The 27,313-nt window shown below is 39.3% G+C and overlaps 1 protein-coding gene across 1 annotated transcript; it reads left to right on the top strand.

The window, feature by feature from the left end:
- Positions 1–121: 121 nt before the first annotated feature.
- On the top strand, positions 122–26,955 carry GPD1L (glycerol-3-phosphate dehydrogenase 1 like). The gene is made up of 8 exons (XM_080387333.1): positions 122–267; positions 5,688–5,865; positions 7,274–7,414; positions 11,270–11,408; positions 12,592–12,704; positions 20,166–20,399; positions 20,784–20,890; positions 24,002–26,955. Exons 1-8 carry the CDS (start codon positions 215–217, stop codon positions 24,096–24,098), a joined length of 1,062 nt encoding a protein of 353 aa, XP_080243459.1. The 5' UTR covers positions 122–214; the 3' UTR covers positions 24,099–26,955.
- The last annotated feature ends 358 nt before the right edge of the window (positions 26,956–27,313 follow it).

The following is a 27,313-nucleotide window of genomic DNA, read 5'->3' as shown; positions in this document are numbered from 1 at the left end:
AGCCTTGCCCTCCGTGGCGGGAGCCCTCGGCCCCTCCACAGAGCCAGCCCAGGGGCAGCGGTGAGCGGCTCAGGGCGGAACTACACTTCCCGGCAAGCCGCAGGGGCGGAGGGAGACGAGGGCGATCCCCTGACGGCGGAGGCGGGGGAGCGTGAGGCGGGAGCCTCACGGAGCCCATCGCTGCGGCCATTGGCGGGGCGCGGGTGGCGCTGCCATGGCGCTCTCCGCGGCGCCCCTCAAGGTCTGCATCGTGGGCTCGGGGAACTGGTGAGTGCGGCGACAGCCCCTGAGGGGGTTAACACCTCAGCGGCGGCCCCGGCTTGATATTCCCTGAGGCGGTGCCTGGCCGGGCCTTGCTGTCGGTTGCCCGCGCAGCGCCGTCGTGCCCCCGGCCCGCAGCCGGAGGGTTTGGCGCCGTGGCCGCGCTCCCCCCTCAGGGGTGGCGGCGGTGAGGGCAGCCGCGCCCCGGAGGCCACGGTCCCGGTGCGGGTGTTGAAACACAGTGTCGCCAGCAGCGGCCAGCGGGGCTTGGTCTGTGGCGGACCCTGGGGGCGTTCCAGTGCCGTGCGGGTGGGCTGCCCCGGCCCTCGGGCTCCCTCGGAGGCGGCGGCGCTGCCCTGAAGGAAACGGAGGAGGAAGGGGCAGAATAGAGCACCGTGCTTTGGCGTGCTTGTAGGCATCCGTCTGTTCTCTGAAGAAGTTTTTAAGATATTTTTAACCTGGTATTTGTTATGTGGTTCGTCCGATGTCAGGTGACATAGACATTAAAGATGCTGAACATTTTTTAAATTTTTTTTTCAGCAGGTCATTGCTAGTTAAGCGCTGCCTGTAGGCTTCCTTGACGACTCCGCTCCTCTCCAAAAGCGTTGTTCGGGGTTTCTTGTGTAGCTGTTTTCCAAAGTAGTTAAAGAGTCGCAAAACGCTAGGTTATCTGTGATACCTTTTCTTTTTTCAAATTGGTTATGCTGAGGCACACTGAAGGCTTGAGACAAGGTTTTACCACTGCATCTATCGCTAGTTTATAGTTAGACTTAAAGAAACTTACTGTTGTGTCCACTGAAAGCAATAGACTTACTAATCATTCTCCAAGAGGAGTAGCATGTTAATAATACTTCATCTCGCTTCTTTGATTTCTCTGCTGTTCCTCATCACTGTTTTTACCCCCAGTCCCTAGTTACAATAAGTTAACTACAATGTGTTATGTAAATATATCTTCAGTTTGTCACTTCAATTACTAATGCTAAGTATACGTTATTTCTGATAACAATGCATTTTAAGACATCGAATCTAAACTCGGGGGAGTTTGGTGTAGGGCAAGGCATTGCATTTTATTTAAACAAAACTTACCAGTCTTTTGTCAAGATGATCTTGGACTTGTTGCTCAACCCCTGCCGCCTCTGTGCAATTGGCTATTGGTGCTGTTTTGCATAGTTAAAAATATCAGCAACTGCCAAGTTATGTTTTTCTTTGTGACGGCCTGTTGAGGGAATGGCTGACGTTTCAGTGCAGCATCTCTTGCTTTCCTTGTGCTTGCTAGTACGATGAACAGGGAGATACTGTGCATTGCAATATATGTCAGAAGGAAATGATGCAGTTAGACCTGCCTCTCTTTTAGGAGTATTGTTGCTATTATTCCATACATGAAATCTAGCAAAAAGTTTTACAAAAAGTTTTGACTGCATTTATATTTAGTTCACTGTGAAACGTACTTGCAGAAGCAAAAGGATTTTGTAGGTATTACCTACTAGCAATAACCACGTGCATATATATTTTGGTTTTGCCTCATTGGATCAGTTTAATAACAAGAAAAGCCTCTGCCTAATGCGATGGATATTTGGGTGGCAAAATAACCTATATCTGCGATGCTGAGAGAAAGAGATAATACTATTACTGGGCATCAGCTTTATTCTTTCTTTTGGGGGTAAAAGCATTCAAATAACTGATTGCTTATTTCATATGTGATAGCAGGGTGGCAGGTTTTTTGTGGCAGGAAAGCAGAAGCCAGAGTAATAAAAAATCTTAAATTATGAATGATTTGATGTGCAACGGCTCTCGTCTTCTCCCCCCAGCCCCCTGAATGTTTCTGAAAACAGTAATTCCTGGAGAGGTAGGTGAGTTCTTCCGCAAAGTCCAAGAACAGTGATGGTCTGGTGACAGACATCAGACCCTGACTGCAAAGAGCACTGTGATTAAACAATATATGCAGCCATTGAACTAAACAGGACTTAATCTGGATTGTCTGCCTCTGTGTATGTAAGTGCCTTTTTGAACTGGGGCCTGTGTTCCTAAAGTGGAAGCATTTAATGCTCAAAAGCAGGTAAATAGAAAGAAATTGAAGCATTTATATACATCTTACTGATATATTGGGGTTATGTATTTTTGAAACCTGAATTACCAGAGTCTGTGACTGGTGTCGCCTAAATTGTAAGCATAGATGTAGTTGAATTGAGTGGAGTTTGGCATTTTTAGGAGTTTGGAGTCTGGGGTTTTGGGGTTCTATGTGAGATGATTCTGTCCCACAAGTGCCAGTAACTGTACAGACACCTTTGCCTTCTCACAGCCCTTTAACCTATATCTGGGATGAAAAAAACCACCACTAAAGGAGGTTGACACTGACCGTTTGGAGGGGTTGAGCTAATCGCCTTGGATGATAAACTACTTCCAGTCAGACTTGTTTTGTCAGTTTACTATGAGGAAGGTCACCTTAATAATGGAAATTGACTTGGCAGGGGTCACTCAACACCTGATCATGGGCTGGGACAGATTGCTGGGCAGCAAAGAGCAGGAGCTGTACTGCTCGCTGGCCTTGCCCATTAAAGGGTTGCTCAGCTGGGGGATAAGTGATAGTATTATGATCTTTTAAGATAGGGGATGAAATAAGCTTTCTTGAATGTGAAGAGAGTACACCTTAGGAACGTGTCTTGCAAGGACAGTGCCCAGATTCAGTTAAAAGCTGCAAACATTGCCCTGGATATGTACTATAGACTGCTTTTCTGACAGTGCTTCCAGGGCAGGTTAACAAGGTGTGCACAGCCAGAATTTATCCCTGTTTCTTTTGCTAGAACCAGTTGTTAATTAATCTGATTGCTCAACTTGGGCAGAAACTGTAGAGTTTGTAAAGAAATGGGAAGTTACCAGGACATAAGGCTAGGAACTTGCTGTAGAAAAATAGGAGGTAAAACTTGTGGCATAACTGAGATGATTTTACAGGGACAAGTGGTAGTGCTAACTATTATTTGCCCTTGGATATTGTGACCTCCACAGATGCTGTTACCAGGGCAAGTTCAGGAGTTTCTATGTTTTGTGCTTTACCTTTCAAGTGATGAGCGGAAAGCAGACCCACTGTGATAAGTGTAACAGTAAAAGGTAGGAGACAAAGTGGGTGCTCTTGCTCAGTGAGGGTCAGGTACAGTTCTGCAGAAGTGTTAAGTAAGTGTGTGTGATTGTATTTGGGCGTACCTTTGACACTCATTGCAAGGAAGAGAACTGCTGCTTGGCATGCAGCTACCTTGTCTGACTCGAATAGGATTAACCATCCCTCAGAGCATGTCAGTGTTAAGGTTCATGAGGGAATCTTTCACTGTGGTTTTTCTTGTGTAACTGAGCTGCTGCAGACACCAAGTCTTGCAACCTATCTCGCTTACACTAGAACATTTATTGCTGGTAATAAATTGGCAAGAACACCCATTCCTTTGCCTTGTGATGTGTCAGGAGTATACAAAATGAGCCAGACAGTCCACTAAATTATTTGAGAGTACACACTGAGCTGTATTAGGACACATAAAAGAATGTAGGCTTGCTTGTTGGATTAACAGGTGTGGGATCTGGTATTCCACCTTGCATGGAGCAATCTTAAACTGTGTCAGTTTGACCTTGCTTAATTCAGTCCTACAACAGTTGTTGCAATCTGACAGAGAATGAGGAACCAGAGAGGTCAGCTGAGAGAATCTTCTTGAATTCAGGAGCTAAGAATAGGCAGATCTTTACTTTTTTTTAATACTACATTCAAAGACTGAAAAAAAAAGACAGCTAAGGCATTGAAGTGTTAAATAGTAATGGAATTAATGTCACACTCAAGTAGTACATGCTGCCAAACTTTATGCTGGCAAGCTGTTTGAAAATCCCAGATGGACAGTTGCTGAATCAGTTATTCTTTTTCTCTCAACACTAAGTACACAGAATATGTAGTGAAGTTCAGAACTGAAGACAGTGATTTGCTGGGATCCAGACCTTGTATCTGCAGTAGTAAATGTGCTTTTGTTCAAGGAATTCAAAGCACTTTCTGAGGAACACATACCTGTGTTGTGTTGACTGTGATTCATACTGTTTGTGTGGATCAGAAATTTGGGGGTTGAGCTGGTGAGTTGTCTACCATTGTAGTGAAAATCACTCTGTGTGCATGCAGATCTAGAATATGAGCTTGATGAGAGATGGCTGACAATTTTGGCTTTTGTGTCACCTGCTGAACCCAGGGGACTTCGTAGTGTGTTAAATGCTGTTAGAGAAATAAATTCCAGTCTTTTAAGACATAGAGTTTCATGGTTTAACTGAAAGAGGTCTGCTTAGGATACTGCAGTTTTTTCCTGCTACTACTTAGAAAAGTGACCTTAGGCCTGTGACAGCACATCTTCAATGCAGCACAATGAGTTGTGCCATATTAAAAGCTCTTGGAGCAGAATGAATCTTATTTGGTTTAGTTCCCAGCTATGAGTTTTATTACAAGCAATGTCCATAAGAAATTTAGGGGAGTAAGCATAACTAGATGTGTTCTTACCTCCTAGTAGAGTGTGCAGTTTCCACACACGCACATGCCTTCAGACCAGTGACTTTGTATTTTTATTGCATCTTTCTAAATTTTTTTTTTGCCTGCTTCATAGGTTATCAGTAATTATTTCTTTGTCTCAGGAAAGAAAGTTAGGTTTAACAGGTTTTATAAAATTGCAGCTTTTTCTTCCACGTAGCATTCAGGCTAGGAATGGAAGGCAATGTTGCATTTGTTCCTCTTCTTGTATGCAACTTCAGTAATTCTGATTAATTTCATTGTTGCTTAGAGATTTTAGTAGTAAAATTGATCACCATCCTACAGGTTTCACTGTGTGCTCTTGGGGAGAAAATGAGTCTAACAGTAATGGAATTGTCTGCCTACAAACTCAGAGGATGCTGTTGCGACAGTTAAGTTCTATGAGGTTGGCAGCATAACCATGAAGTTTATAACTTATGCAAGATATAAATGTTTCTTGGCTTTAAATGCATATCAGTATTGTACAGCAATTGATAGGTCAGTCATCTTAGCAAAGAAAGCTTCCCATTTCTTAAAGGTGAAAATTATCCATTTTTTAAAATTGAGTATGTCACTTTTACCACTGTTTAAGAAAGGATTCCATTTCTTAATCCATTTGATTTTGGAAACACAATAACCCAAACTCTTAAGTGGATAGCCAATAAGCAGACAAAATAAGTAAGGACATTTTCAGTAAATGCTTCAGTCAAACCTACTCTAGATACATTTGAGAGAAATCAGCAGGTGTGAATGACTGATATATTTTTCCACTTGTTTTAGTAGATCAAAAATGCTACACCTAACTGGTTCGATAACCTGTGAATTTCTGGGGGTTTTTAAAGACAGTCTCTTTCTTCTGGAACAAAATCATAATTTTTCTAGAATGTTTTTTTTTTCTTTCCTGCAGGGGTTCTGCAGTTGCCAAAATAATAGGCAGTAATGTAAAAAAATTGCAAAAGTTTGCTTCCACAGTGAAGATGTGGGTCTTCGAGGAGAACGTTAATGGGAGAAAACTGACAGATATCATAAATAATGAACATGAAAATGTAAAATATCTCCCTGGATACAAGCTGCCAGATAACGTGGTAAGGCTCAGAATCTAAATTCTAGTTATGGAGTGAAGGGAATATATTGTTCATGCTGTGAACAGAGGTAGAAATTTGTTTTCTATAGAAACCTATAAATCTATAAACCCTAACATCTTTAGGGTTTATAAGAATTCAGACTATGCTGTTTTACCAATGAGATCAGAGATTTGAACAAGTGAAATTATGCAATTATGCAGGTAGGTAAGTCCAACACACTGTAGTCTCCTAACTCTTCCCCCTCCCCCCCCCCCCCCCCCATTGTCTTCATGTTACTTAAGGTTCTGTATCAATGAGAAAATATGAAAACGAGGAGCAGATTTACAGCTCTGGCCCTGCCCATTAAACAAAAGTTTGGCTTCAGCTTTGGAAGGGAGCTGGCTGGTCAGTGAGAACTGAAGAGATTTCAAGTTCTCTGAAACTCTTAGAAAGTATTACAGGATGAGAACTAGAACATTGAGCATTTATCAAGCAGACTGCAAGCCGTGTGCAATTTATGTTGTTCTCAGTTGCATTTCACCTATGTGCAGTCTGATCAGCACGTTAGATGTAGCATTGTGAGGGCAGAACAGTGGGACTCCACATCTATTTTGTGTTGGTGTATCATGATGGTGGGTGGGCAGGTGCTGGCTCTTACCCCAAAAACATTATAGGAAGAGGCTACAGCAGCTGACAATTCAGTAGATATTTTGGGCAGAAAAAATGTGAATTGCTGTGCATTGCAATTTTCTCTTTAACGACAATGCTGAAATCCCATTTCCCTAGCCTTCAGCAAGTGTAGTGTTTCTGCTGTCCACTACCTGCATGTTCAAATTTGTTCTCTTTATCGATAGGTTGAGCTTATTGCTGCATTTTAAGTCTGAGTGTTATTTTAAGGTGGTCATCAAGTGTTAGGAAAAGTGGAGTCTGGCAAGTGACTTCAAAGTAGGTCACCTTCTTAAAGGGTACACAAAATCTGTGAGTACAGAAAAAGAGAATGTAAACTGAACAGGTGTAAGTGGCCTGCAGAAGAAATTTGAACGTATAAGGAACTAGGGAAAGAAACTTGTGCATGCAATAATTTATCAAATAATGGTGTTATTTTATCAAAGAGAAGGAAGCTTCTTACTTCATATTTTCTTACTCAAGTAGAAATACTTGTTTGAATGTTACAGAACATTTTGAATTTTTGTTGCACTAACCATGCTGGGGGCTGCAAAGATGCCCCTTTCAAGACATAACTTGTTTGAAAGCTTAAATTATTTTGCTTTTCTGGGAAGTTTATGTTACTGCTTATTTTCAGTGATTGAGCACAGTAGTTTGTAGCATTCAGTATAAGACCAAAATGTGCTTTTGCTTATTAAATACCATTTATTTGTAGTGTTATTTTAAAGAAGTTATGTGGCCTTTCTCTCCCATAACTACACAGGTTGCTGTTCCAAACCTTAACGAAGCTGTACAGGATGCAGACTTGCTGGTTTTTGTCATTCCTCATCAGTTCATTCATAAAGTCTGCGATGAAATCACAGGACGAGTACCCAAGAAAGCTCTTGGTATAACACTCATAAAGGTATAATAAACACTGTGCATTAATAACTGAGAATGTGTCATGGGATCTTCTAGAACAAGATGGCTTGATATTTTGGTATGAAAAATCTCTTCGAATTATTCACTTGATTGTTCCATTAAACCTTTCTAGATGTAAGATTGGAATTTGTCTCTGTCATTAGTGGATTGTTATGTGGTGGTTTTTTTTAGGCTAGTGCTTGCAGGAAGAGGAGAATGAGGCTGTTGACAAGACTTTTGAAAAGAATGTGGGAGTGAATATGTTTTGCATCACCAAGCTTTCCAATCTTTGATTTGTTGTTTCCAAACACATCATTAGATGAAGAACAGAGCACAAGCATAATGCTTTGATTGTTAATCCACACCCCACACACAGAGTTGATCATTTTAAGAACTGAGAGAATTTCATGTGACTGAGGATAGTGCTCTTGTTCATGTCAAATATTATGTTTCAACAAAGGAACTTGTTCAGCATGGCCCAAAAAGACAGTTTGAGCATAGGAAATCAGAGAGCGCAGAGGTGCAGGAATTGTTTTCACTCGAGTGTTTGTAGTTTTGGTGGCAGGAGAATTTTTAAATGTGGATGAGCTTCCCCCGCACCCTGTTTGTGTGTTTAGCTGCAAAGAATAAGCTATTCCTGCAAGGTCTGAAACACTCTGGTTTATTGTTGCATTGTACTTGGTTGCAAGTAGGCCATTTTCTCAGCTTGCATTTCACTTGTTTACTGTCCTTTCTGGAAAATGATGTATTTATGGATCTGTGCTCAGAAAGAACAAAAAAACCCTGTCACTACTTACTGCAAACTTGTCTGTATAGTTTGGCTATCTAAACCCATCAAATCTGTATTGTTTTGTCAGTGCTGACCTGATATATTGCTGATGTGTATTAAAAGGTAATGCTTCCCAAGTGCACTTGCTCCGTTTTTTAGAAAAAAATTCTCATATTGTAGAAGGGTAAAATAAGGCAATGTAGAAGAGCCGAATGCATAGCATCAAAGCCAGGCAACTGTCCTAGGTGCCCTTAAGTTTATTGCTTTGAAGTTGCACATTTACGCTTCTTACTTCTGTAAGCTCAAGATAAACTTTATTCTCCTTTAATTTGCTAAATGTGGTTTATGTTCTCATGTCTTTAGTGACAGGAATAACTCTAACAAAATCGATGAAGTAAACGAGGATGTATCTCAGCATATTTGAAGTCAGAGTATGGGCCGATATTCCCTTGGGATTACTGCTCTGGGTATTGATTACTGGTGCTTTAATGGAGTGTTGATTAAGGGCTATGTTTAAAAAAAAAAAAAAAAAAGGGTGGGTGGGGATACTTATCTTAATAAGAATAAATAATCCAAACCCAAATCAAACAAAAAAACCCAACAAAACAAAAAGCCCACATGTAGTGTAGTGTAAGTAAAATAGTAGCACCTGCCGCACAAAGCAGAGTTGATTCCTAGGCACCTTCCCACTGTCACCTTGTGACACTGCATCAGTAGGTGGTCTTTCAAAAGAAATGGTGTGGGGCCCCTTAAATTTTGTATGGGAGAATGCAAAGTAGATGTTAGCTTTTATGAAAAGGTCTAACTGTGCATCATTAAAAGTATAATTTAAGAAGAAAGGGCAGAGATTGAACACAGCAATGAAACAAAGTAGTAGAGGCAGGAATGCATTCTTTCCTCTACTTTTGCAATTTCTTTATGCATGCTGTTTTCATCAAAGCCATAATTTTAGTGATCTCATGCTCAACAGTAATGATGTTAAAGTGGCTTGTATTAACTTTGGCAGTTAAAAGTGGAGTTCTACTCTGAAAAATACCATCAGTGGGACGTCTTGTTTCTGTGCTTTCTAAATTGCTTGGCAAGTTAGCAGTGTCATCTTGTAGTTTTTTTCTTTTATCTTTTTTTTTTTTGATAGTCTAATCTTCAAGCAGAAACTAAAATCTGATAATAAAACTGAGTCTTCAGGAAATAAAGACATTTGTCTATGTTTTTCTACTGGTTAATCTGCATTCCCATTGAAATATTTGCAGCTGTGTTGCTTTACATAAGTTCTGATCACTGATGTCTATGAAAGCCTAAGAAACCATTGTGTGGATGTGGGGAGAGGAATCATAATACAGGTTATACTGTGGTATGGCAGCGAGCACACGAAGCAGAGTAGGTGGAGGTCATTCAAATTACTCTTCAGGCAGCCTCAACATCAACCTCACTTTCATCTACCTGTATATGGGCCCCAGGGATTGCTCTGGCAGGCCCGTTAGGATGCAAGTGATAAAAACATAGAATTGGACTTGCATTGCCTGGGGATCATTGCTTCCCAGTGGAAATTCCCATGTTGGAGTCTTGGTTTTAGGGGGAGGGAAGGGTGTTTGTTTTTTCTTTTGTCATCTATCATTCAGTATTGGATTTAGCTCTATGAGAAACAGGTGCAGCTCTCCTTGACTTTGTCAGAAGCTGCATTTGTTTCATATTGGAGCTGAATTTTGCACCTAAGCCTCTCTGATCTTTCAGTTTGATGAATAATTTTTGTGTACGTATTCACGTTTTTGGAGTTGTTCCCAATGTGTGCATGCTTTGCTGTTTATTAATTGCCTACTTAGGGAGAAAGACCTTCCAGTTATTTTGTGGGGACATTTTTGACGCTGTGAGGGAAAAATGCAATGTGTATACGCATGATTACTTTCAGATTCTTTCTGTATGGCTCATTAAAGATGAGAAAACAGACCTGTGCATTAAGTGGTACAGATTGAAAAATAATGCAGAAATGCAAGGGCTAGTTTAATCTGCTGGTTTTATACAGGCATTTCTGCATGTCTCTTGATTGCACCACGTTGCTCAAGGTAGGGCACCTCTGATCAGTGGAAATGCCAATTACTGCATTAGTGTGTATATGTGTATCTAGAAGTAGTAGAGGAGCACACTGCCTTTTTGCCTTTAAGTCATAATTCAAAATTAGCAATCCACAAAAGTACCAAATCCCCAACATTAACAAATAGTACTATATAAAAGGTGGTATACTGTGGGAGAGAAAGACTGATTCAGTAGCTTGTCCGCCGTGCCCCTGTTCTGAAAAATTCAAAAGTAGTCTGCATTTAGCAGGCTAGGAGAAAAGGGTTTTGTGAGAAGAAGGTGGTGTCATTTGGAGTTCTTCGTTCAGGTAATCCAAGGTACCAGACTCTCTTCTCCATTGCAGCATTAATCTCTGGGGCGATCATTTCTAAGGTCCTGTTTCTGCCCCTACTTTCACACTTTGTAAAGAATGCATTGTAAATATCCTTAGAAGTTAATTTTTTCTTTCTGCATACCTGTGAACGGCTGTTCTATTTATAGTAGGATTCAAAATTATTAAACTGTTTCTATGTGTAAACTGTTGTCTATGTTATATGCAGAGGAATCAGTCTCTGATATTTCAGTTAGATACCTCTTCACAAAACAAGTTTTTAGGGTGCCATTTTGTGAGTTTTGGTGCAACTTCAAATCCAAGTGGAGGTCTGATTCACAAGTGATGAATTTGTGATGCTTCAGTGGGTTTAGTAAGGATACACTGATGATAAGCAACTGAGATTCTGAACTAACAAAGGTGAATATTCAGCGCTTCTTACAATCAGGTCTTAGACTGAACATGGAATAGCAGCTGTTTCCATCATCTAGACTTTAGTCCTAATTCTTAAGGTGCTGCCTCCTCTGAAAAGAAGACAGCTTGGAGAGGTCACAACAGCAAAGGTTTCACCAGTAGTGTCATCTTTAGTCTTTATCTGAATAGGCTTTGTTGCACTGCTCACCTTTGGACAAGACTAATTGTCATGTGCTTTCTTCTCTACTGTGTCTAACAAACGACTCTCTAGTAATTCTGTTTAATGTTGGCTGCAGGGAATAGATGAAGGCCCAGAGGGACTCAAACTGATCTCTGACATTATTCGAGAGAAGATGGGAATAGACATCAGTGTGCTGATGGGAGCTAACATTGCCAATGAGGTGGCAGCAGAGAAGTTCTGTGAAACCACAATAGGTACTGTTCCAAGTAATAACATTGTTTAAAACATGCTTCTGTCTGCACAGTTGCACACCAAATACCTCAAATTTTGTTTTCAACATTAGCTGGTTGTTATCAGAAACTGTTAGGTTCTTCTTTTTTTAATGTTGAATTTCCCAAAGTGTTTACACTTCCAGAAGTACTAGGACAATACCAGGAATAGAAGGAGAGGCAGGAGTGTGGTTTTACCTAGTCTTGCTAGGCTTGTGACCTTAGCAGGTGAAATACTAAGCATGCTTTTTATCACCCTCCACATAACAAACTGCTTCATTTTATTACTGTGCCTAAGATTTTTCTTGAGTCTTCATGGCTTTATATGGATAAAAGATTATATATCCTGTACTCCAGCTCAGATGTTACGGTCACAGATGGTATTTATGCATGTTAGGGCTGCTTGGGGTTTTTATAAGTTACTGATATCTTATTTTAATTTCTTAAATTAATTAGTTTCCTCAAAAGCTAGCCGTGGTTTTAGTTCTGTGTTGATGTCTGCACACCTTTGCAGCACAAAGATGTGTCTAGTCTTGGATTTCACAGTGTCTAGATATGCATATGTGTGTATATATACAGATAGTCATACATAATAGCAAGAGTTCATGTTATTTTTTTCAGTGTTAATTTTTACAGGTTTGTGCGTTTTTAGCTTTGTAACCTGTCATAGGTAGCTTTTTCATTGAGCATTTTTTGAATGGTTGAATTACTTTTGGTGCTTAGAAACATTTATCAGTGGCAGCATGCTCAATTAATGAAGCATCCTTGACCTGCCTTTATTAGTAGGTATTTTTCTGGAATGCAGGCCTTAAAATAATTGGTAGAATTCCACCTGCTACAGTTTGAATTTACATTTGTTTTATTATTAACTGTTCTTTTTGAAGAGAATGATCAAGGAAAGAGAGAGTAGAGAGATTTAATGGAATTGTTATTTAGAATGTGTTGCTGAGCAGACACTGAATTATTAAGAAGTCCAGAGTAACTCAGTGCAGAGCTTTTAAGTGTGATGTAGACATGTCCTTATTAACTTAGGACAGGAGTCTGTTTAGGATGAAGATAGAACAGCCTTATCTCTGCTTTAAAGTATTTTGACTTGCACAGGATAGGCTAAATAAACCCCACATCAATTATTCATTTTTTTTTAGCCTTTCTTTCTCTCTCTCAACAGGCAGCAAAATCTTGGAAAATGGCCTTCTCTTCAAAGAACTCCTGCAGACTCCAAACTTCCGAATAACTGTAGTAGACGATGCAGATACAGTTGAGCTTTGTGGTGCTCTGAAGGTAAGATTAACAGGGGCTGCAGTTGGAACACAGTTGGAATGGTGATCCTTGAAGAAAAAAGAGGGTATTTGCATTTGAAGAATTAAGTTTATTGTGTTTTATATAATACATAAAACTGATACATAAAGTTTCCGGAAAAAACAGATGGGAAATTAGGGAGCAGCTTGTTCTGAGAGTTGGCTTTTAGACCCTTGTCTCACCATCTCCCAGCTTCTTTCTACGTCTTATACTTGGCTTACATATAGTCATGAAACAAGTGTTGATTTCATCTTAACTGGTCAACATATTTCTAAATCTGTTTTAGTTCCCTTTTTCTTTTTGCAACAGTGTGTTCACAAAAAAGAAAGGGAGAAGGAAGTTGATTGTGTTTGTTGACAAAACTATTCCCCTTTTCATTGATTTGTACAACATGAGCACTCTTTAAGTTTCATCTTTTGTGGACATACACTGCATAAGGTTCATGTGGATAACCACATAGAGAAATTACCTGGATAGGAAAAAAGTTATTTGGGACAGTTACTCACCTGGAATTTTTTTTGGTAACAAAATTGATGCTGACAGGAAGCAAAGCCTAGCTTAAATGTGTTCTTATTGCTAATTTTTTTCAAGTTAATTTACAGGCCATTTGTGAAAGGAAGGCATTAGTTGCTTGGCACCCTGGCCAACAGAACCATAGTTGACATGTGATATCTATCATAGAAGCATTTCTGATGGGTGTAGTGGTTTAGTAGATAACTTGGCTCTTTTATTTTTATGTTCTGGATAATTATTTTGTATTGCTTTGTTTTCTCTTTTGAAATTATGTGTAAACTACACCATTCACTTGCAAAGCTACCTCGCCAATGAGTTATGTCTTTAAGCTAAGGAGTTCTGATTCCTGCTCAGTGGGAAGTAACTTAATAACTATAATACAATTTTTGGCATACTGTTTTTCTTGATAATTTTCTTTTGAGAGCTGTCATACTGGAAGCCCTGAGAAGGAGGTCATGGGTCTGTGCACCGGGCTAATGGAATACACTTTGGTGTAACATGCTTCGGAATTGCTGTTTTTATAGCAATTTCTCAAGATTGCAGAGCTCCACAGCCATTGCTTTAAAACGTTGTGGTTATGTGAGAGGTTAGCAGGAAATAAATTGCTGTGTACAGACCCATGAAATTACTCAGAAAGTTTTACAGTTTTATTTTTCTTTGAAATCTGCTCAGCCTGATGTTTTCTGGCTAGCTTTAAATTCTTGCTTGACAGAGGTGTTCTATCCAGGGTAATTTTTGTTCCAGACAAATCTCATGAAAGGGCACTAGAGATGAGTGCGCCCATCAAACTGAGCAGCTAGTATTCAAACTCCACTGTAAAGATCCAAGACAGACAAGATACCAGTATCTGTTTGGAAGTGTAGAAGAAAGTAAATAAATTGTTGTTCTTGACCTGGAAAGATACTGAGGTGAAACTTGTGTATTTTCTTTGTAGCCTTGTTTTGTTCCTTCCTCCTGCTTCCTTACTTATTGTTCATTCTGCAGACTGAAGTCTCTAGTTGCATTTCTGTATACATTCTGTGTGCTCTGGTCATTTGGTTTTGATTGCAGTCTATTGTGTTAACTAGGTTGAGACTTCCAAAGAAATGCATGGTATGAGCTCTAAACAAAAAGCAAATTAAAGATTAATTTGTTTAGAAATACTGTGGATTTCTTGACTGCTTACAAGGCACGAACTGCTATAAAGTGGCATAGATCTGTCATGCTAGTATTGGTAATGTTTTTGAAACATGCAACTCTTCCTTAATCTCAAATAAAACTTCATTAAAATCGTATTTTTAAAAGTAATTTTTCAATTAAAACCCTTTCTAGTTTAATTCTAAATCTTGTGCTGACAGTATGTAAATTATTTCCTGAGCTGTTTTTAACTCAAACACTGTAAATTTTTATTAATGCATTGTGAGCATGTATGCCTTTGAAAGAAAATTAAGAAGCTAAAATTAAACTGATGGGTATGTTTTTATTGCCTATGCAAAGCTCCGGTGTGAATGGTGAAATAGCGAAATTTGAGCTTTTTTCTTAGAAGTCATACATTCTTATTAGAAGAATTGTTTGCCAAGGGTAACACTGTGCCTTTATATGATTAATCTGATAATCTTTGCAACTAAAAAAAAGTAAAAAATAAGCGTCTTTTCATGTGATTGTTTTTAGGGAAAAATCTAAAGTGTAGCTTCCATCAGCGGACAGTTACTTTATTGAACTTGGAAAGTTACTTCATGAAAGAATAGTAAAAATGAGCATTAAGTTGCTGGAAGGAGGAGATTTCAGTTTCAGAAGATGACAGTACTGTGTTGTGTGAACAGACAGGTATAAAAAGAAAGGTTCTACTACTTTCTGTAGGAGTGCCAATTCAAAATGTCAGCAGTGTTACTGCAAACTACAGCTTGGAGGACAGAAGTAAGCAGGCAGACATGCCAGTCCAGACTTTTGGATGTGGAACTAGTAAAGCCAGCTTCTGTATTGGTATTTAAAGGATGAGAAATAGTATGCTATGAGAAATAGTATATTCTCACAGCTTCTGCATTTTTCTATAAATAGTAGCTTGGGAAAAGGATACTAGCATAATAAACTAGATCTTGTTAAAAGGCTGTACTTACCTTGCTTTTTATTTCTGCAAGCCTTTCTAAGCAGGGAAGGTTTTTAATTTGGATAGTTGCCTAAAGGCTGGGAAAAAATGCAGAAGGGTATCGTAGAGTGGTCTGATAATTTTAGGTCTGAAATTTGTTTTGTGAAGCATATTTGAATTCAGACTGTAATAGTAAGTATTGCAGCTGTGTGATCGTGAAAGAACATGCTTGATTGCTATTTATATATATATATAAATTGAATATCCACTTCATTTACTGTATTTATTTTTGTGACAGTGGGTTGATGGAGATGTACTGAAATATAGAAATCAGTGCAGTGAACTGCTGTCTTGTGTCAGCTTGGAGACCGGCTGAATAGGCAATGGCAGTCACTTTACAAAATCTGATGATACTGAGAAAGAGCAGCTGTCTACAATAACTTGTTGGCTGTAGGAACAAAAAGTCCTTGGCATGTTCTTCTCTGTCAGGATTTTGTTATTTTGAGGACTAAAGCACATTTCACATTTATTTGTTGATCTTTTCGAAGGGTTGAGGTCAGAAATCAACAAACTTCAAATTTGGATGGTTCAGTTTCAAGGTGTCCGGTTGGCTTTACGGCCAGCCTGACCCAAGCCACCTACAAGTTCCAGCAGCCATTTGCCAGGTGGTGAAGGGGCACTTCCTAGGAAGTGCCTAAAGGTTATGACACCTCTGTAAGAGCAGTACGTGCAGCTGTGCATACATATAGATGTGCTTCTGGATGCTGATGGATGTGATACTGCAGAGTGGGACAGACCCAAGGTTATCACCTCTGAGGTGTCCTTAGCGCCTGTGTCAGTGTGTGATCTGGCAATCGAACAGCACAGATGTGAAGCAAGACTGAGCTGGTACGTGAACCGAGCAGCATGCCTGAGAGGCAGTGTACATTGCTAGCTGCATTCTTGGGTGTAAACTGTACTGGAATCACTTACCCAGGGCAGCAGTGCTGGGGCTAGTGTGAGGGATGCAGAAATTAGAATCTGATCTCTGGATATGGCAAAATGGCCGTGTTCCAGCTGCCTGATGTATATGTTCTGGGATCTGGAGAGTTAAAAGCCCTCAAGTGGCAGCAGGGAAGAACCAAGACAGATGTGACAGTTACTGTAGGAAGAAAGAGCAAGCTGTGCTTACCTTTCAGGTTGCTTCAGGCCCACCTCTAAATCCTATGGCTCCAGCTTAGCCTTAAGCAAAGAAGTAGGAAGTATAATGATGATCTGTTGTTTACCAGGTTATGTAACCTAGCACTGTTACTTACAGAGGTGCTCTTGCAAAGTGTGTTTATGGCAGTCACTGTTGGACAGTCAGTCTAGGTATTGTAGAAGCTGATGATGGTAATTACTCTTTCCTGAGATTAAGTGGAAATGAAATCCATTATTTACATCCAAGTTTGCCAGGAGCAAGCAAACAGTTTATGCCTAACCTCTCTGACAGTCCTGCTGATACTGTCTTTGATTTGTTAAGTCTTCATTTGACCTCTCTCACCCATGATATGAAGCAAGGAGCTTCTCCAACTTCATGTAAGCAAGAGGGAAAGCAGGCTCTGCTGAGCTGTGACACTGCCTCAAGGAAGGCTGGGTATCCCAGGTGAATTAACATTTCTGCTTAGTTCTCTAATGATCCATTTGATTATGGAGAGGGGATGGTTGTCTCAGAAAGAGCAGCTGAAGTTGTCCTCATGAGCACTCTGTGAACTTAGTGTAAACAGAATGGGATTGTAAATTGGATATTTCTGAGCACTGACTGTGTAAGAGAACAATCTGTCAGCCAAGTCTGCAGACTGGTTAGCCTTGGTTTCCGGGTCATCTGTTGGCCTTGCATTTGTGAGCTTTGGCATGTTTGCAGCAAGTCACATGCAAGTAAAAGGCACTTTTTCTTATTTGTTCTGACACTTACTGTGAGCACTCCCAGGTGTCAACATACCTTTTCTGGAGCATAGCTTCACTATCCTGGTAATAAAATAACTGAATCCAGTCCTTGCTCATGTTCTAGAATAACTAGGACTGGGGGAAATGCCAGCTTCTGGGTACCAGACCAGCTAAAGACTTGCATGTTAGTGCAGAGTATTATAGTAGCTTAAGACCATATGCAATATGAAAACACACTGTGCATCTTGCTTACAGGACGCATGCTTTAATATAAAAAGCTGCTAATGTGGAAATGGGGGAAATGTTTGCTCAACCGTGAAGTGGTTTTGAGAGCTCTGAATCCATCAGGCCAAGAGAAACATTGTGTTGCAGTCATTTCAGGGTTGTTGTGACAGTATTTTTGAACCTTTGAAACCGCAGGTTTGTCTGTAGGCTAAAACTGTCCTTCCTTACTGGGCTCTCAGACCCCCATGTTGTGTGTGCAAACATCTTTGAGCTCACAGAAATGTGGGCTTTCTGCTCTTGCGCAGGTGTGTATACCCATTGCATTTGCAGAAACTCTTGTAACTTCAGGTGTAAGCTTTGGCAATGGCAGTGTTCAGGATCGACAATATCGGATACAGAAGGATGTCTTCACCAGATAGATGTGTGATTCTCCCCCTCCAGTCTGCTTCTCAGAAGACTGCTGTAGTGCTAATGCCATTAGGGTCTTGTGTGTTAATCTGTGTTTTGCTTATGCATCTTCCTGAAACAAACTTGGCTTAGTGCCTGCACCCAGGGATTTCAAGTACCAAGCTGCCTGTTTTCACCTTGTTTTGGACTGAAAGATGACTCAGTCTCAAGTTTTGTGAGATTTTTTGTTTTGGTTTGGTTGTTTTTTTAGGAGTGGCTCATTTTTCAGTAAGGTGTAACTTTCAATGTGGTAAAACTCAGTTCTCTACAGTTTGTTAGACATAAGAGAGTTGTCATAGCTTCTTCAAGGTTTTCAATGAAACCAGATTGTAGACCTTGTAAATTCTTAGTTGTGGCTTAAGCATTATGTAGAACAGTCTCCTAGGCATGGGTATGTGTTGTAGAGAATAATCAGTTGTATTCTTTCCTCATTATTTGCAAACTGTGTATAAGAACATACACTGGGAACATTGTACAAAAGGTGCTTAGTGTTTTAGAGTTAAGACTCACAACTTCCCTTCTTCCCCACCCCATTTCCTCAGAAGTAATTAGCCTTGGTATGACTTGCTTAAAACAATATTTCTATTGCTCCAAAGACAAACACTGAAAAAGTGTAGAAGTAGACAATAAAATACTACAGGCAAAATCATACTGTAAATTATGACAAGGTAGGCTGCTTCAAAGTGGAAAGGAAAGTCAAAGCAGGCAAAGTTGGAGGGAAGGGGAAGCTTTAGTACTGGAGTGCTCAAGTACATGGAAAAAGCCCAGAGGTTGTTCAAAAATGTTTTTGTTTTTAGCTGAGTGCTAAACATTTGCAGACTTAATGTATGTGTAAATTCAGTTTAAATGGGTTATCCCATCTGAAAACTTCTTAAGTACCTGTTTGACTTCCTCTTGCTTTGCCACCAAATGAACAAATATTGGAGGCTGCTCTGGGAGAGGCATCTGATGAAAAGGTACCTTCATCTGAATTACCAGTTTTAAAAGCTTGATTGTCTTTTGCTGCTTCAGATCTGATGTTGAGATATATGTCTGCAATTTTTAAGGTCACTTTTAGACCTCGGCTAGTTGCTCAAAAAGCAATGGCTCATCCTCCGACCTTATTTGATTCAGTCACCTAGCTATGGCTGGCCACACAGCACTGTGGCTGCCTGCAGGTTTTGGTTCTTACAGTCCAAGAAACCCCCCAAAACCGGAGCTGTTAGTCAGCTTGTTGCTTTCATTAGCAACATCGAGCAGTTGCTGTTTCTTCAGCAACAGTTAAAGTTGGTGTGTTTCGTTTGCTGGGTTTTTTCCCTGCATTGGGTGCTACATTAGGTGCCATAATGTTGGTTCTCCTGTGGTTTCTGTTGAGGTCACTGCTGCTGCTGTTGCATGCAAAAATTGCTTCCTTAATTTGTTTTATTAGTAAGTCAGAATGCTGCCTTTTTAGGAGTGTTTTGGGTTTTGGTAGGTTTTGTTTGGGGTTTTTTTTCGGTAGGGGCAAACTAACCATGGCTAGTCTCTGACTCCCAGGCTGGAAAACAGCTTTTATAGTCACTTCACTGAAACACCTCTCAACTTATTTCAATGTTCATAAACCAAAGAAGGGACTGTATAGCTGATTATTCATGAATAAACAGCACATTCTTTGTAGAAGGCTGTCACCAGGTCTAAGGACAAAAAACACCAGAACTTTTTTTGCGTAGGACAGGTCTTTCCATGTCATGAACCTTCTGGGAATCCTTGACTAATTATTATTGTTATAGGGACTCTGCATACTTAATACTATTAGCTTGGCTGAATTTGGTCCCTTAGCATGTCAGCACAGAAGTCAGTCATTGTTTCTTAGCTTCAGTATTACTTTAATCATAAAGAAAATATGGATAAAAGGGCTGTGGGATGTCAGTCTAACTCTACTCCTACTTCAGGACAAGAACAGCTCAATCTAGATAAAACCTTGCTTGAGTAATAGGGTAACCTGTTTGTTCTTAAAGATAGTCAATAATAACAGCTCCACAGCCTCTGGGGCAGCTTGTTCCAAAGCTTTAACTAGGCTTTTATTCTTGGGAATACTTAGTAATGCAAGACTTGTCATCTTTTTTTTTTTTTCTTTCTTTCTTTTTTTTAAAGGTTATCCCATAGACATCAAAATCTCCAAAGCAAAAAAACCAACAAAAAAGCCAAACCAACAAACTAGTCTTACTCCGGTTCTTAATGAATCTGCACTCTGTCTTTTGGGGTCTTCTAGGATTCTGTAAGCAATAATTGACTCATTTCCCATTTGTGTTTTTTTTTCTTCTCGTTAGAATATAGTAGCTGTAGGAGCTGGGTTCTGTGATGGCCTGTGCTGTGGTGACAATACCAAAGCTGCTGTTATTCGCCTTGGCCTAATGGAGATGATTGCCTTTGCCAGACTTTTTTGCAAAGGACAAGTGTCTACTGCTACTTTCCTGGAAAGCTGTGGAGTTGCTGACCTCATCACAACATGTTATGGTGGTCGGAATCGACGTGTAGCAGAAGCATTCGTTAAAACTGGAAAGGTACCTTTATTCACTGGGAGAAATCCATTGTTGCAAGTACTAGCAGTCCTGGTTTGTTGGCATAATGGTACAGTTACCTGAGACATGCTAGCTGTACTAACCAGCCTTCTCTTTCCTCACATTTTTGAGTGAGTTACAAGGCTAGAATGAGCATAAAAGTGTTAGAGGGGTGATTAAAAAAAACCCCAAACACAGGAGAGATAAAAAGTGTAGAGTGCAGACTGAAGAAGGAGAATATTATATATGCTCACTCAAGGTAACTTTTGAGAAAGGGAAAACCCTCAGTAACATTCTTTTTTTTTTACCATCCAGATGATGTTATCAGGCTTATGAAAACTAGTATAACTCTCATTTTCTTCCCTTTTTTGTTTCCCTCTTGTTTAGTCTATTGAAGAATTGGAGCAAGAAATGCTGAATGGTCAGAAACTGCAAGGACCGCAGACTTCTGCAGAAGTGTATCGCATCCTCAAGCAGAAAGGAATGCTGGAAAAGTAAGTGAGAACAGATAAAGCAAGTTCCGCATACCCCTTTTTTATCTCCATAATTCTTTCTTCATATTTTGTATTGATATCTTCATGAAGGTAATAGACAAAAAGAAAATCACTGTAATAATAGTAGCTTAATCCCCAGTTAAAATCACAGAAGTGAATAGAACCTTAAATAATATTGCTGTAGAAATAGTATGATGTTAAATTTGTGAATGCCCTTGTTTGCCGAATGTATTATTGCCTTCTGCTATCACAGAAGAGCACAGTGAGTGTGTTTTAACATGTGAAAAGAACAAAAATACATGAAAACAGAAGCAGAGCTTCCTGAAGAGACTTGTGAAGAGGCTCTACAGCTCATGTCATACTAGCAAATTCATTACTTAACTCCAAGGAGAGGAGCTTTGTTATTGAGTATCTGTATATAGGTGATCATCTGAATACAGTGGCTGCTTTTATCCATGTGGATTCTAGCTTAGATACTGCAGTTCCCTTCCTAATGTGGCTTCCGGTTTGCAGTAGGATAAAACATGCTATCTGCTTGTGTAGGTCAGGGTTTTTTTGTGGTGTGAAATTAAGCAGGTTGTCCTGGCTTATTCATTTGTATTTGAGTCAGAATGTATGATTCCTAAAGCCACACAGCGTTGTCTCTTTGTGAGATTAAGGGATGCGTCTATCTGTTCCTGTCTGTAGAGAAGGTAAAATCAGAAAATAAATTACTTCCAGTCAGAAGGCCAAGCCTTGTTACTTTTTTTTTCCCCAAGCTGTTTTTAAAGTCTAGTTTTCATGGATCAGCTGCATTAAATTACTTACTTTTTAACATTATCTTTGGATGTAAGACACCTAGGTCTTTCTCTGCAGTGTACAGTAATTAACTGCAGAAAAAAACAATTAAAATGTTGGCTTCAGTCTTTGCTGTTTGTGATTCCCTAAATGTGAGAGGATACTGTGTTTTGGGGTTTGGTTTTTTTGTTGGCTGGTGTTTTTTTTCCCCATTCTATCTTACAAAAAATAGAGTGCATTATAGAAGACTCTAGGTTGTGTTTTTAATGAAAGATATGAAAACAAAGAGTTGCTAATTTCTGTTTTGTATATCAACATATATGTCTCAGTTTTTCATAAAAGGTCCCCTTTAACAAGATTTTTGCAAGCAACTTTCAAAGTGTTTTTTCAAAAACTTGCTTTACAATACAAAACTCAGTAAAACAGCCATGGTTTCAAAGTGAAGAGGTAAGAGTCTAGTAAGAGTAAAATCTGATACTCTCAATCCTACAAAGAGTCCCAAGGCTACACAAAAATAGGCAAAAGTCAAAGTTCAGCAGAAGAGCCTTCGTAGCAGGGTTGATGCCTATTGATACTTACAGTGCAGTCTGTTTGTTCGTTTCAGCAGCTGTAGAACTAGCCCTCTTAATGTGCTCAGCTATAAGAGGCATTTGGAGTTTGCTGGCCCTGAGCCTGCAGTCGGCCTTGGTTCTGTTTTCCCCATGAGAAGTGTGGCAGACCCGTGCACAGCAGGGTAACGTCCTCTGTGATGAACAGCAAGACATATGTATCAAGATGTGGTTTGTGGTAGTGGTACCTCTTCACTGAGAAGTAACTGCCAGTACTGTATTTAAAGCTGTGTGAAACTTGCTTTTGCTTCGGAAGGTTCACATGTTTTGTGGCCACCTCTCACATAAGAATAACAATTTTTTTTGTAGTGCCTGCATTTCAGTTTTTATGGTAAAAACAAGTTCAGCCCCTCTGTCAGTCCAGTATATTACACAGAGTGATAACTAAAGCTTGATAATAAATCTTTGTGTAAAACCTTTTTTTTTTTTTTCCTGCATGGATTGACCTGAAATAGTTTTTGCTATTGCTGCTATTTTTGTCTGGTTTTCCACAAAAATAAATGAAGATAAATGGACATGTGTTTCATAGCAGGACATTAAAATGTTTCAGGTAAAAATGTAGAATTTCATTTTTGTAATTGAACACTTGTAAAAGAAGCTATAGAAATGATGGACTAGATTCACAACCACATCTACTCCTCCACTTCCCCACCCCCCGGCTTCCCAAGTAATGCAAAATACTGCATTCAGCTAAGTACAAATCCTGTATCTGCCCCTGAGAATGCAGGAGTTACCTTAGTGTAACACATGATAGCGGAGTGTATGGACAAGCATGTATGGTGCTCAGCACTGGTTGGGGTTTCTGTTCAATACCATATCTGTGCATTACGGATAAAGCTTTAGAGTGACTGATGGGACCACTTCCCTAAGGAGAAAGTCCTAGTCCAGATCTGTTCTGAACCACTGAGAAATTAACTACTTCACCATCTCTAATGCTCCTTATTTTTTATTTCAGTCAAAATAATGTAGTATGGTCAGAATTTATCAATATAAAAGGCTACACTGAAACGGCATATTTATTTTGGTGAACAGATAATTAATCCCTGAAATTCACCAGGCTGTGAAAACTGGTCTTGTCTGGCTCACTCGCTCCAGGATGAGCAGAAAGCAAATATAAATTTCTGTAAAGCAGCTTGGTTGTAACGAGCCTTCAGGTTATCAGAGAAGCCTGAATAATTTGGAGGTTGTTGGAAACATGGCCAATTTAAAAAAGAAGAGATATAATTTAGCGTTTCAAAATCCATGTTTAATTTTGGACTCTTATTAAAAACTTGACCTTCAATTTCTTCTTTATGTCTCTTTATGTCATATTCTGCAATTGTATCATTGAATTATTGCTCAGAGATAATACATGACTGATGTGCCAGTCATCCTTTTTAACCATAGATGAGTACTGCTGTAAGATTATCAAGAAAGGATTTGAGTGTTTTTAATTTTTTAGTTTTTTAGATCACTTAATGGTTGTGCCATACTTAATGAATGTTGCAGGCTCCATTATAGCTAGCTAGGCTTCTGTGAGTGACTCAATTTAGAGATGCATGTAGGTTCTGTATTTGCCCAGTGCTTTTCAGCCCAGCATTAGCACTTGACAAATGCTAAAAGAAATTGATTTTTCAGCCTGCCTCTTTTCCCTCCCTCTCCTCACCCCATTTTTTTTTCTTCTACTTAAGAAAATGTTACAGAATAAAGTTACTCTGCCTTTGCTTTCCCCACTGTGTTTTCTCAGGTTTCCGCTATTCACTGCTGTGTATCAAATCTGCTATGAAGGGAAGCCTGTCAAAGAGATGATATCCTGCCTTCAAAGTCATCCGGAGCACATATAAAATCAATCAGGCTGCCGCACTAATGCAGTTTTCTGCCTCTCGAATTTATATCTGGATTCAAGTGGATGTATCGTTAAGCTGTGTTCAAAGCTGCTCACTAGGCAACAGTAACATGAATGTCTCTGAATGGGTATTGGGTTTTGTTATACAGCCTAGTTTGACATAGGATGCAGTGTTGGCTTCATGATTGTCATTCTACTGGCTAAAATAGAACTGTTTTAAGACACACAATGCAAGAGTTGCACTAAATATCTAGTGTATATACACAAGTGTACTTTGTGTGTGTTCCTACACCATAAAACACAATGTTTTGTTGTCTCTTATCAAGATGTAGTCCAAAATCCACTGGACATTGTGGGAAGAATCCCACTGGTTTTGATGGAGACTGAATCAAGCCTCTAACCTTGAAATTTTAGGAGTCTTTCTATTAGAACTTGGTTTTGTTCTGTGCACATAGTGAAATGTTAACATTTTGCATGCTTATGATTATACCAGTTTAAGCAATGTTAATGCAAAACAAGTGGTAGCGGTTATTTAGGGGGGCTACAGGGATATTTTAATGAACTCTGGTTAAGAATATTTTGATTTTTTGAAAGTCTTTAAACTGTCAGACTATTTTGAAACCGATTTCGAAGTGAATTTAAAGTTTTTAATTACTGTTTTAAAGGGAATGTGCTAGAGGGGGATCATTACCTCCCCTTCTGTTTTTTAATCCTGGCATTTTTGTATTTCTCTGTTTCTCCCTTACTGTTCCCAGGAGTTAGACTCTTCTAGAAACCTGTTTCCTCAAACAGATGAGGGATACTGACCTGAGGTTTCTGAACCCTGGAGCCTGGGATTCATTTTAGTGTTGTACCTGTGTTCATTCTTCACTGGTGGTGTTTGGTGGGTGAGGAAGGATACTTTTGAGTATCCACTGTTCAGAATTATTGTGTAGTGTTTCTAGCTTACCCATCCAGCTACAAAGTGTTGCACTCCACACAACTCCAGGAATGTTTGGGGAATTCCCTGGTAGATCATATTTGTGTTGTCAAAAGTGTTATGTGCCAGTACAATGACTGCATTCATTTCAGTGCCTGCTGACATGACAGCTGGACAGTAGTCCTGAACCAGCCTCCCCAGAGAAATGTTGAATTCTGAAGTTACTGTTTCACTGGACAAAACTTGAATGGGTGCTGGATCAAGTCCTTTACGACCAGTCACCTAGAAAGCTTCTCAAAGGCATCTGTCTCTTTTTCCCCAGGTATCTCAGTGAGGGGTTTTTAAGGCACTTTTGCTTTAATCAGACAGGTTAATTTTATTTCTTATTGAAAAATTTGTGATTTTATGGAATTTGAGAGTGGGTCTGGCTTGGTTAGGTTTTTTGGTTTTGTTTTTTTTTAAAGAAATTGATGCAAGAGAAGATAGATAAAACTATTTTGCTTTTCTTGTATACTAAACTAAATTTTTTTGTAAAATATATGCTAGGCACATAAAGAGCTCATTCTTGAAGCTGGGAGACAGGGGTTAGCATGGAGATTTATGGAGCTCAACAAGGATGCCCATCCACTCTGAATACCTGCTCCAAACCTCTGAGCAGTATCAGAACTGTGGTTTATTGCTCTCAGTGATGTTTTTAGGCCAGAAGTTGTAAGCACAAACCCATCCTGAAGCTTGAAGTCGTCATTCAAAACTTGCTAAAACAAAGGGGACACCTGGGAATAATTGTCATACTTCCTTAAGTAGCCTGGATTACTCGGAAATCGGCGAGCATTGGGGCAGCTTTGTATAGACAGGAAGCTGCTTCAGCTCAGGGGCACCATTTCTTGTGCTCCTGTAATGTTTTGTATTAATTTTTGGAAGATCTTGTGAATGTCTTCAGATATTCAGGGATGTGAAAAGTTACTTTGCCTTATTTCTAATTTAGTGCTAAATATAACAGATGGCCAGAAGTTAAGTAACATCAAATGTTTGTGGCAGTTGAGGAAATAAACTGATATTGCTGACTCAGAGTAACTACTCTGCTTAGACAATTAGAAGGATGCTTTAAGATTGGAAGCACTGTTACACTAATGCACAGGTGGAGCATACACTTCTCATTACTGCATAACTTTCAGTGTGTCTGCTTATGCTTTGTGTTGTTTTTTTAATACCAAGCTGATTGGCTTTGCCTTTGTATGTGTATATATACATATATAAAAAACTTTTTTTTTACATGCAGTATGTAGAACAGTAGCATTTTGTAAAATATATAAAGGGCTATATGAGCTAAATGTGGTAAATTAATATATATTTTAAAATTATTTCTTTATTATTCCACTTTATTATACCACTGAAACCCCCAAATCTTAATTGTTTTGTACAAAAGCCTATTCTAAGGCAAATCCAGAGAAAAGGTTTTTAGGGAATTCTTTCCTCCAGTTTGTAATCATATTCTTGTTCTTTTCAGACAAAAAATGAGGTTTCAGTAACTGAAATAATTTATTTAAATTTCTATAGCTGCTTCACCATTTGTATTTGCTTTTCAGTGCTTGCGAACGTTCAGCTTGGCACTAGGTATTTTTCCCCTACTAATATATACTGCTCATTAAAAGACTGATAGGACAGTAGAACTGAATAATTAGAATCCTGTTCTACAAACACTGTTTTGCCTCGTACTGGAATGGTCTTACTGAGAACATAACCCCTGTGTAAGGTGTTGTAAGGGGGTGTAAATCTGTAACTAATTCTTGAGTTATGAACATTAATTACTAAGGAAGGCATTATCTTCTAATGATATACACTCAACTTGCCCTAGATGTGTACTGGTTTTGTTTAAAGGTTGTGAATGTTTACCCACTTCAAGAGTTAGTACAAATAAACATTTTTGTCTTGGGAATCTCTTTGGTTTCTGTTGTCTCATTTACATGGCTTGTGATTAATATTTTATTCGCTTGATGGAGCGTAGTTTTTTATGGATGTGGCATGTAATGATAGCAGATATGAGGTTGGCATGCAAGAACTTAAATTGTAAAAAGAGCTATTTGACATCCAGATGTCAGCATTTTCATTTCTGTCCATTAGTGAAACAATTGTGGTGTCTTGACCTCTGAAATACGTTCTTAAATTCCTTGAGTTGCTGTGTGAGCCACTGGAGGGCACTAGTGGGTAAGTGACCAATTCCACCTGCTCCGCAGTTCCTTTTCTTCCCATTTATTTCTGAATTTCTTTAGGTTCCACTAGACTGCAGCTGTCTT

Source organism: Falco punctatus (assembly GCF_963210335.1).
Source record: "Falco punctatus genome assembly, chromosome: 4".
NCBI lineage: Eukaryota > Metazoa > Chordata > Aves > Falconiformes > Falconidae > Falco > Falco punctatus.
Note: the sequence above shows the minus strand (reverse complement) of the source record. Positions and strands in the feature narration are given on the sequence as shown.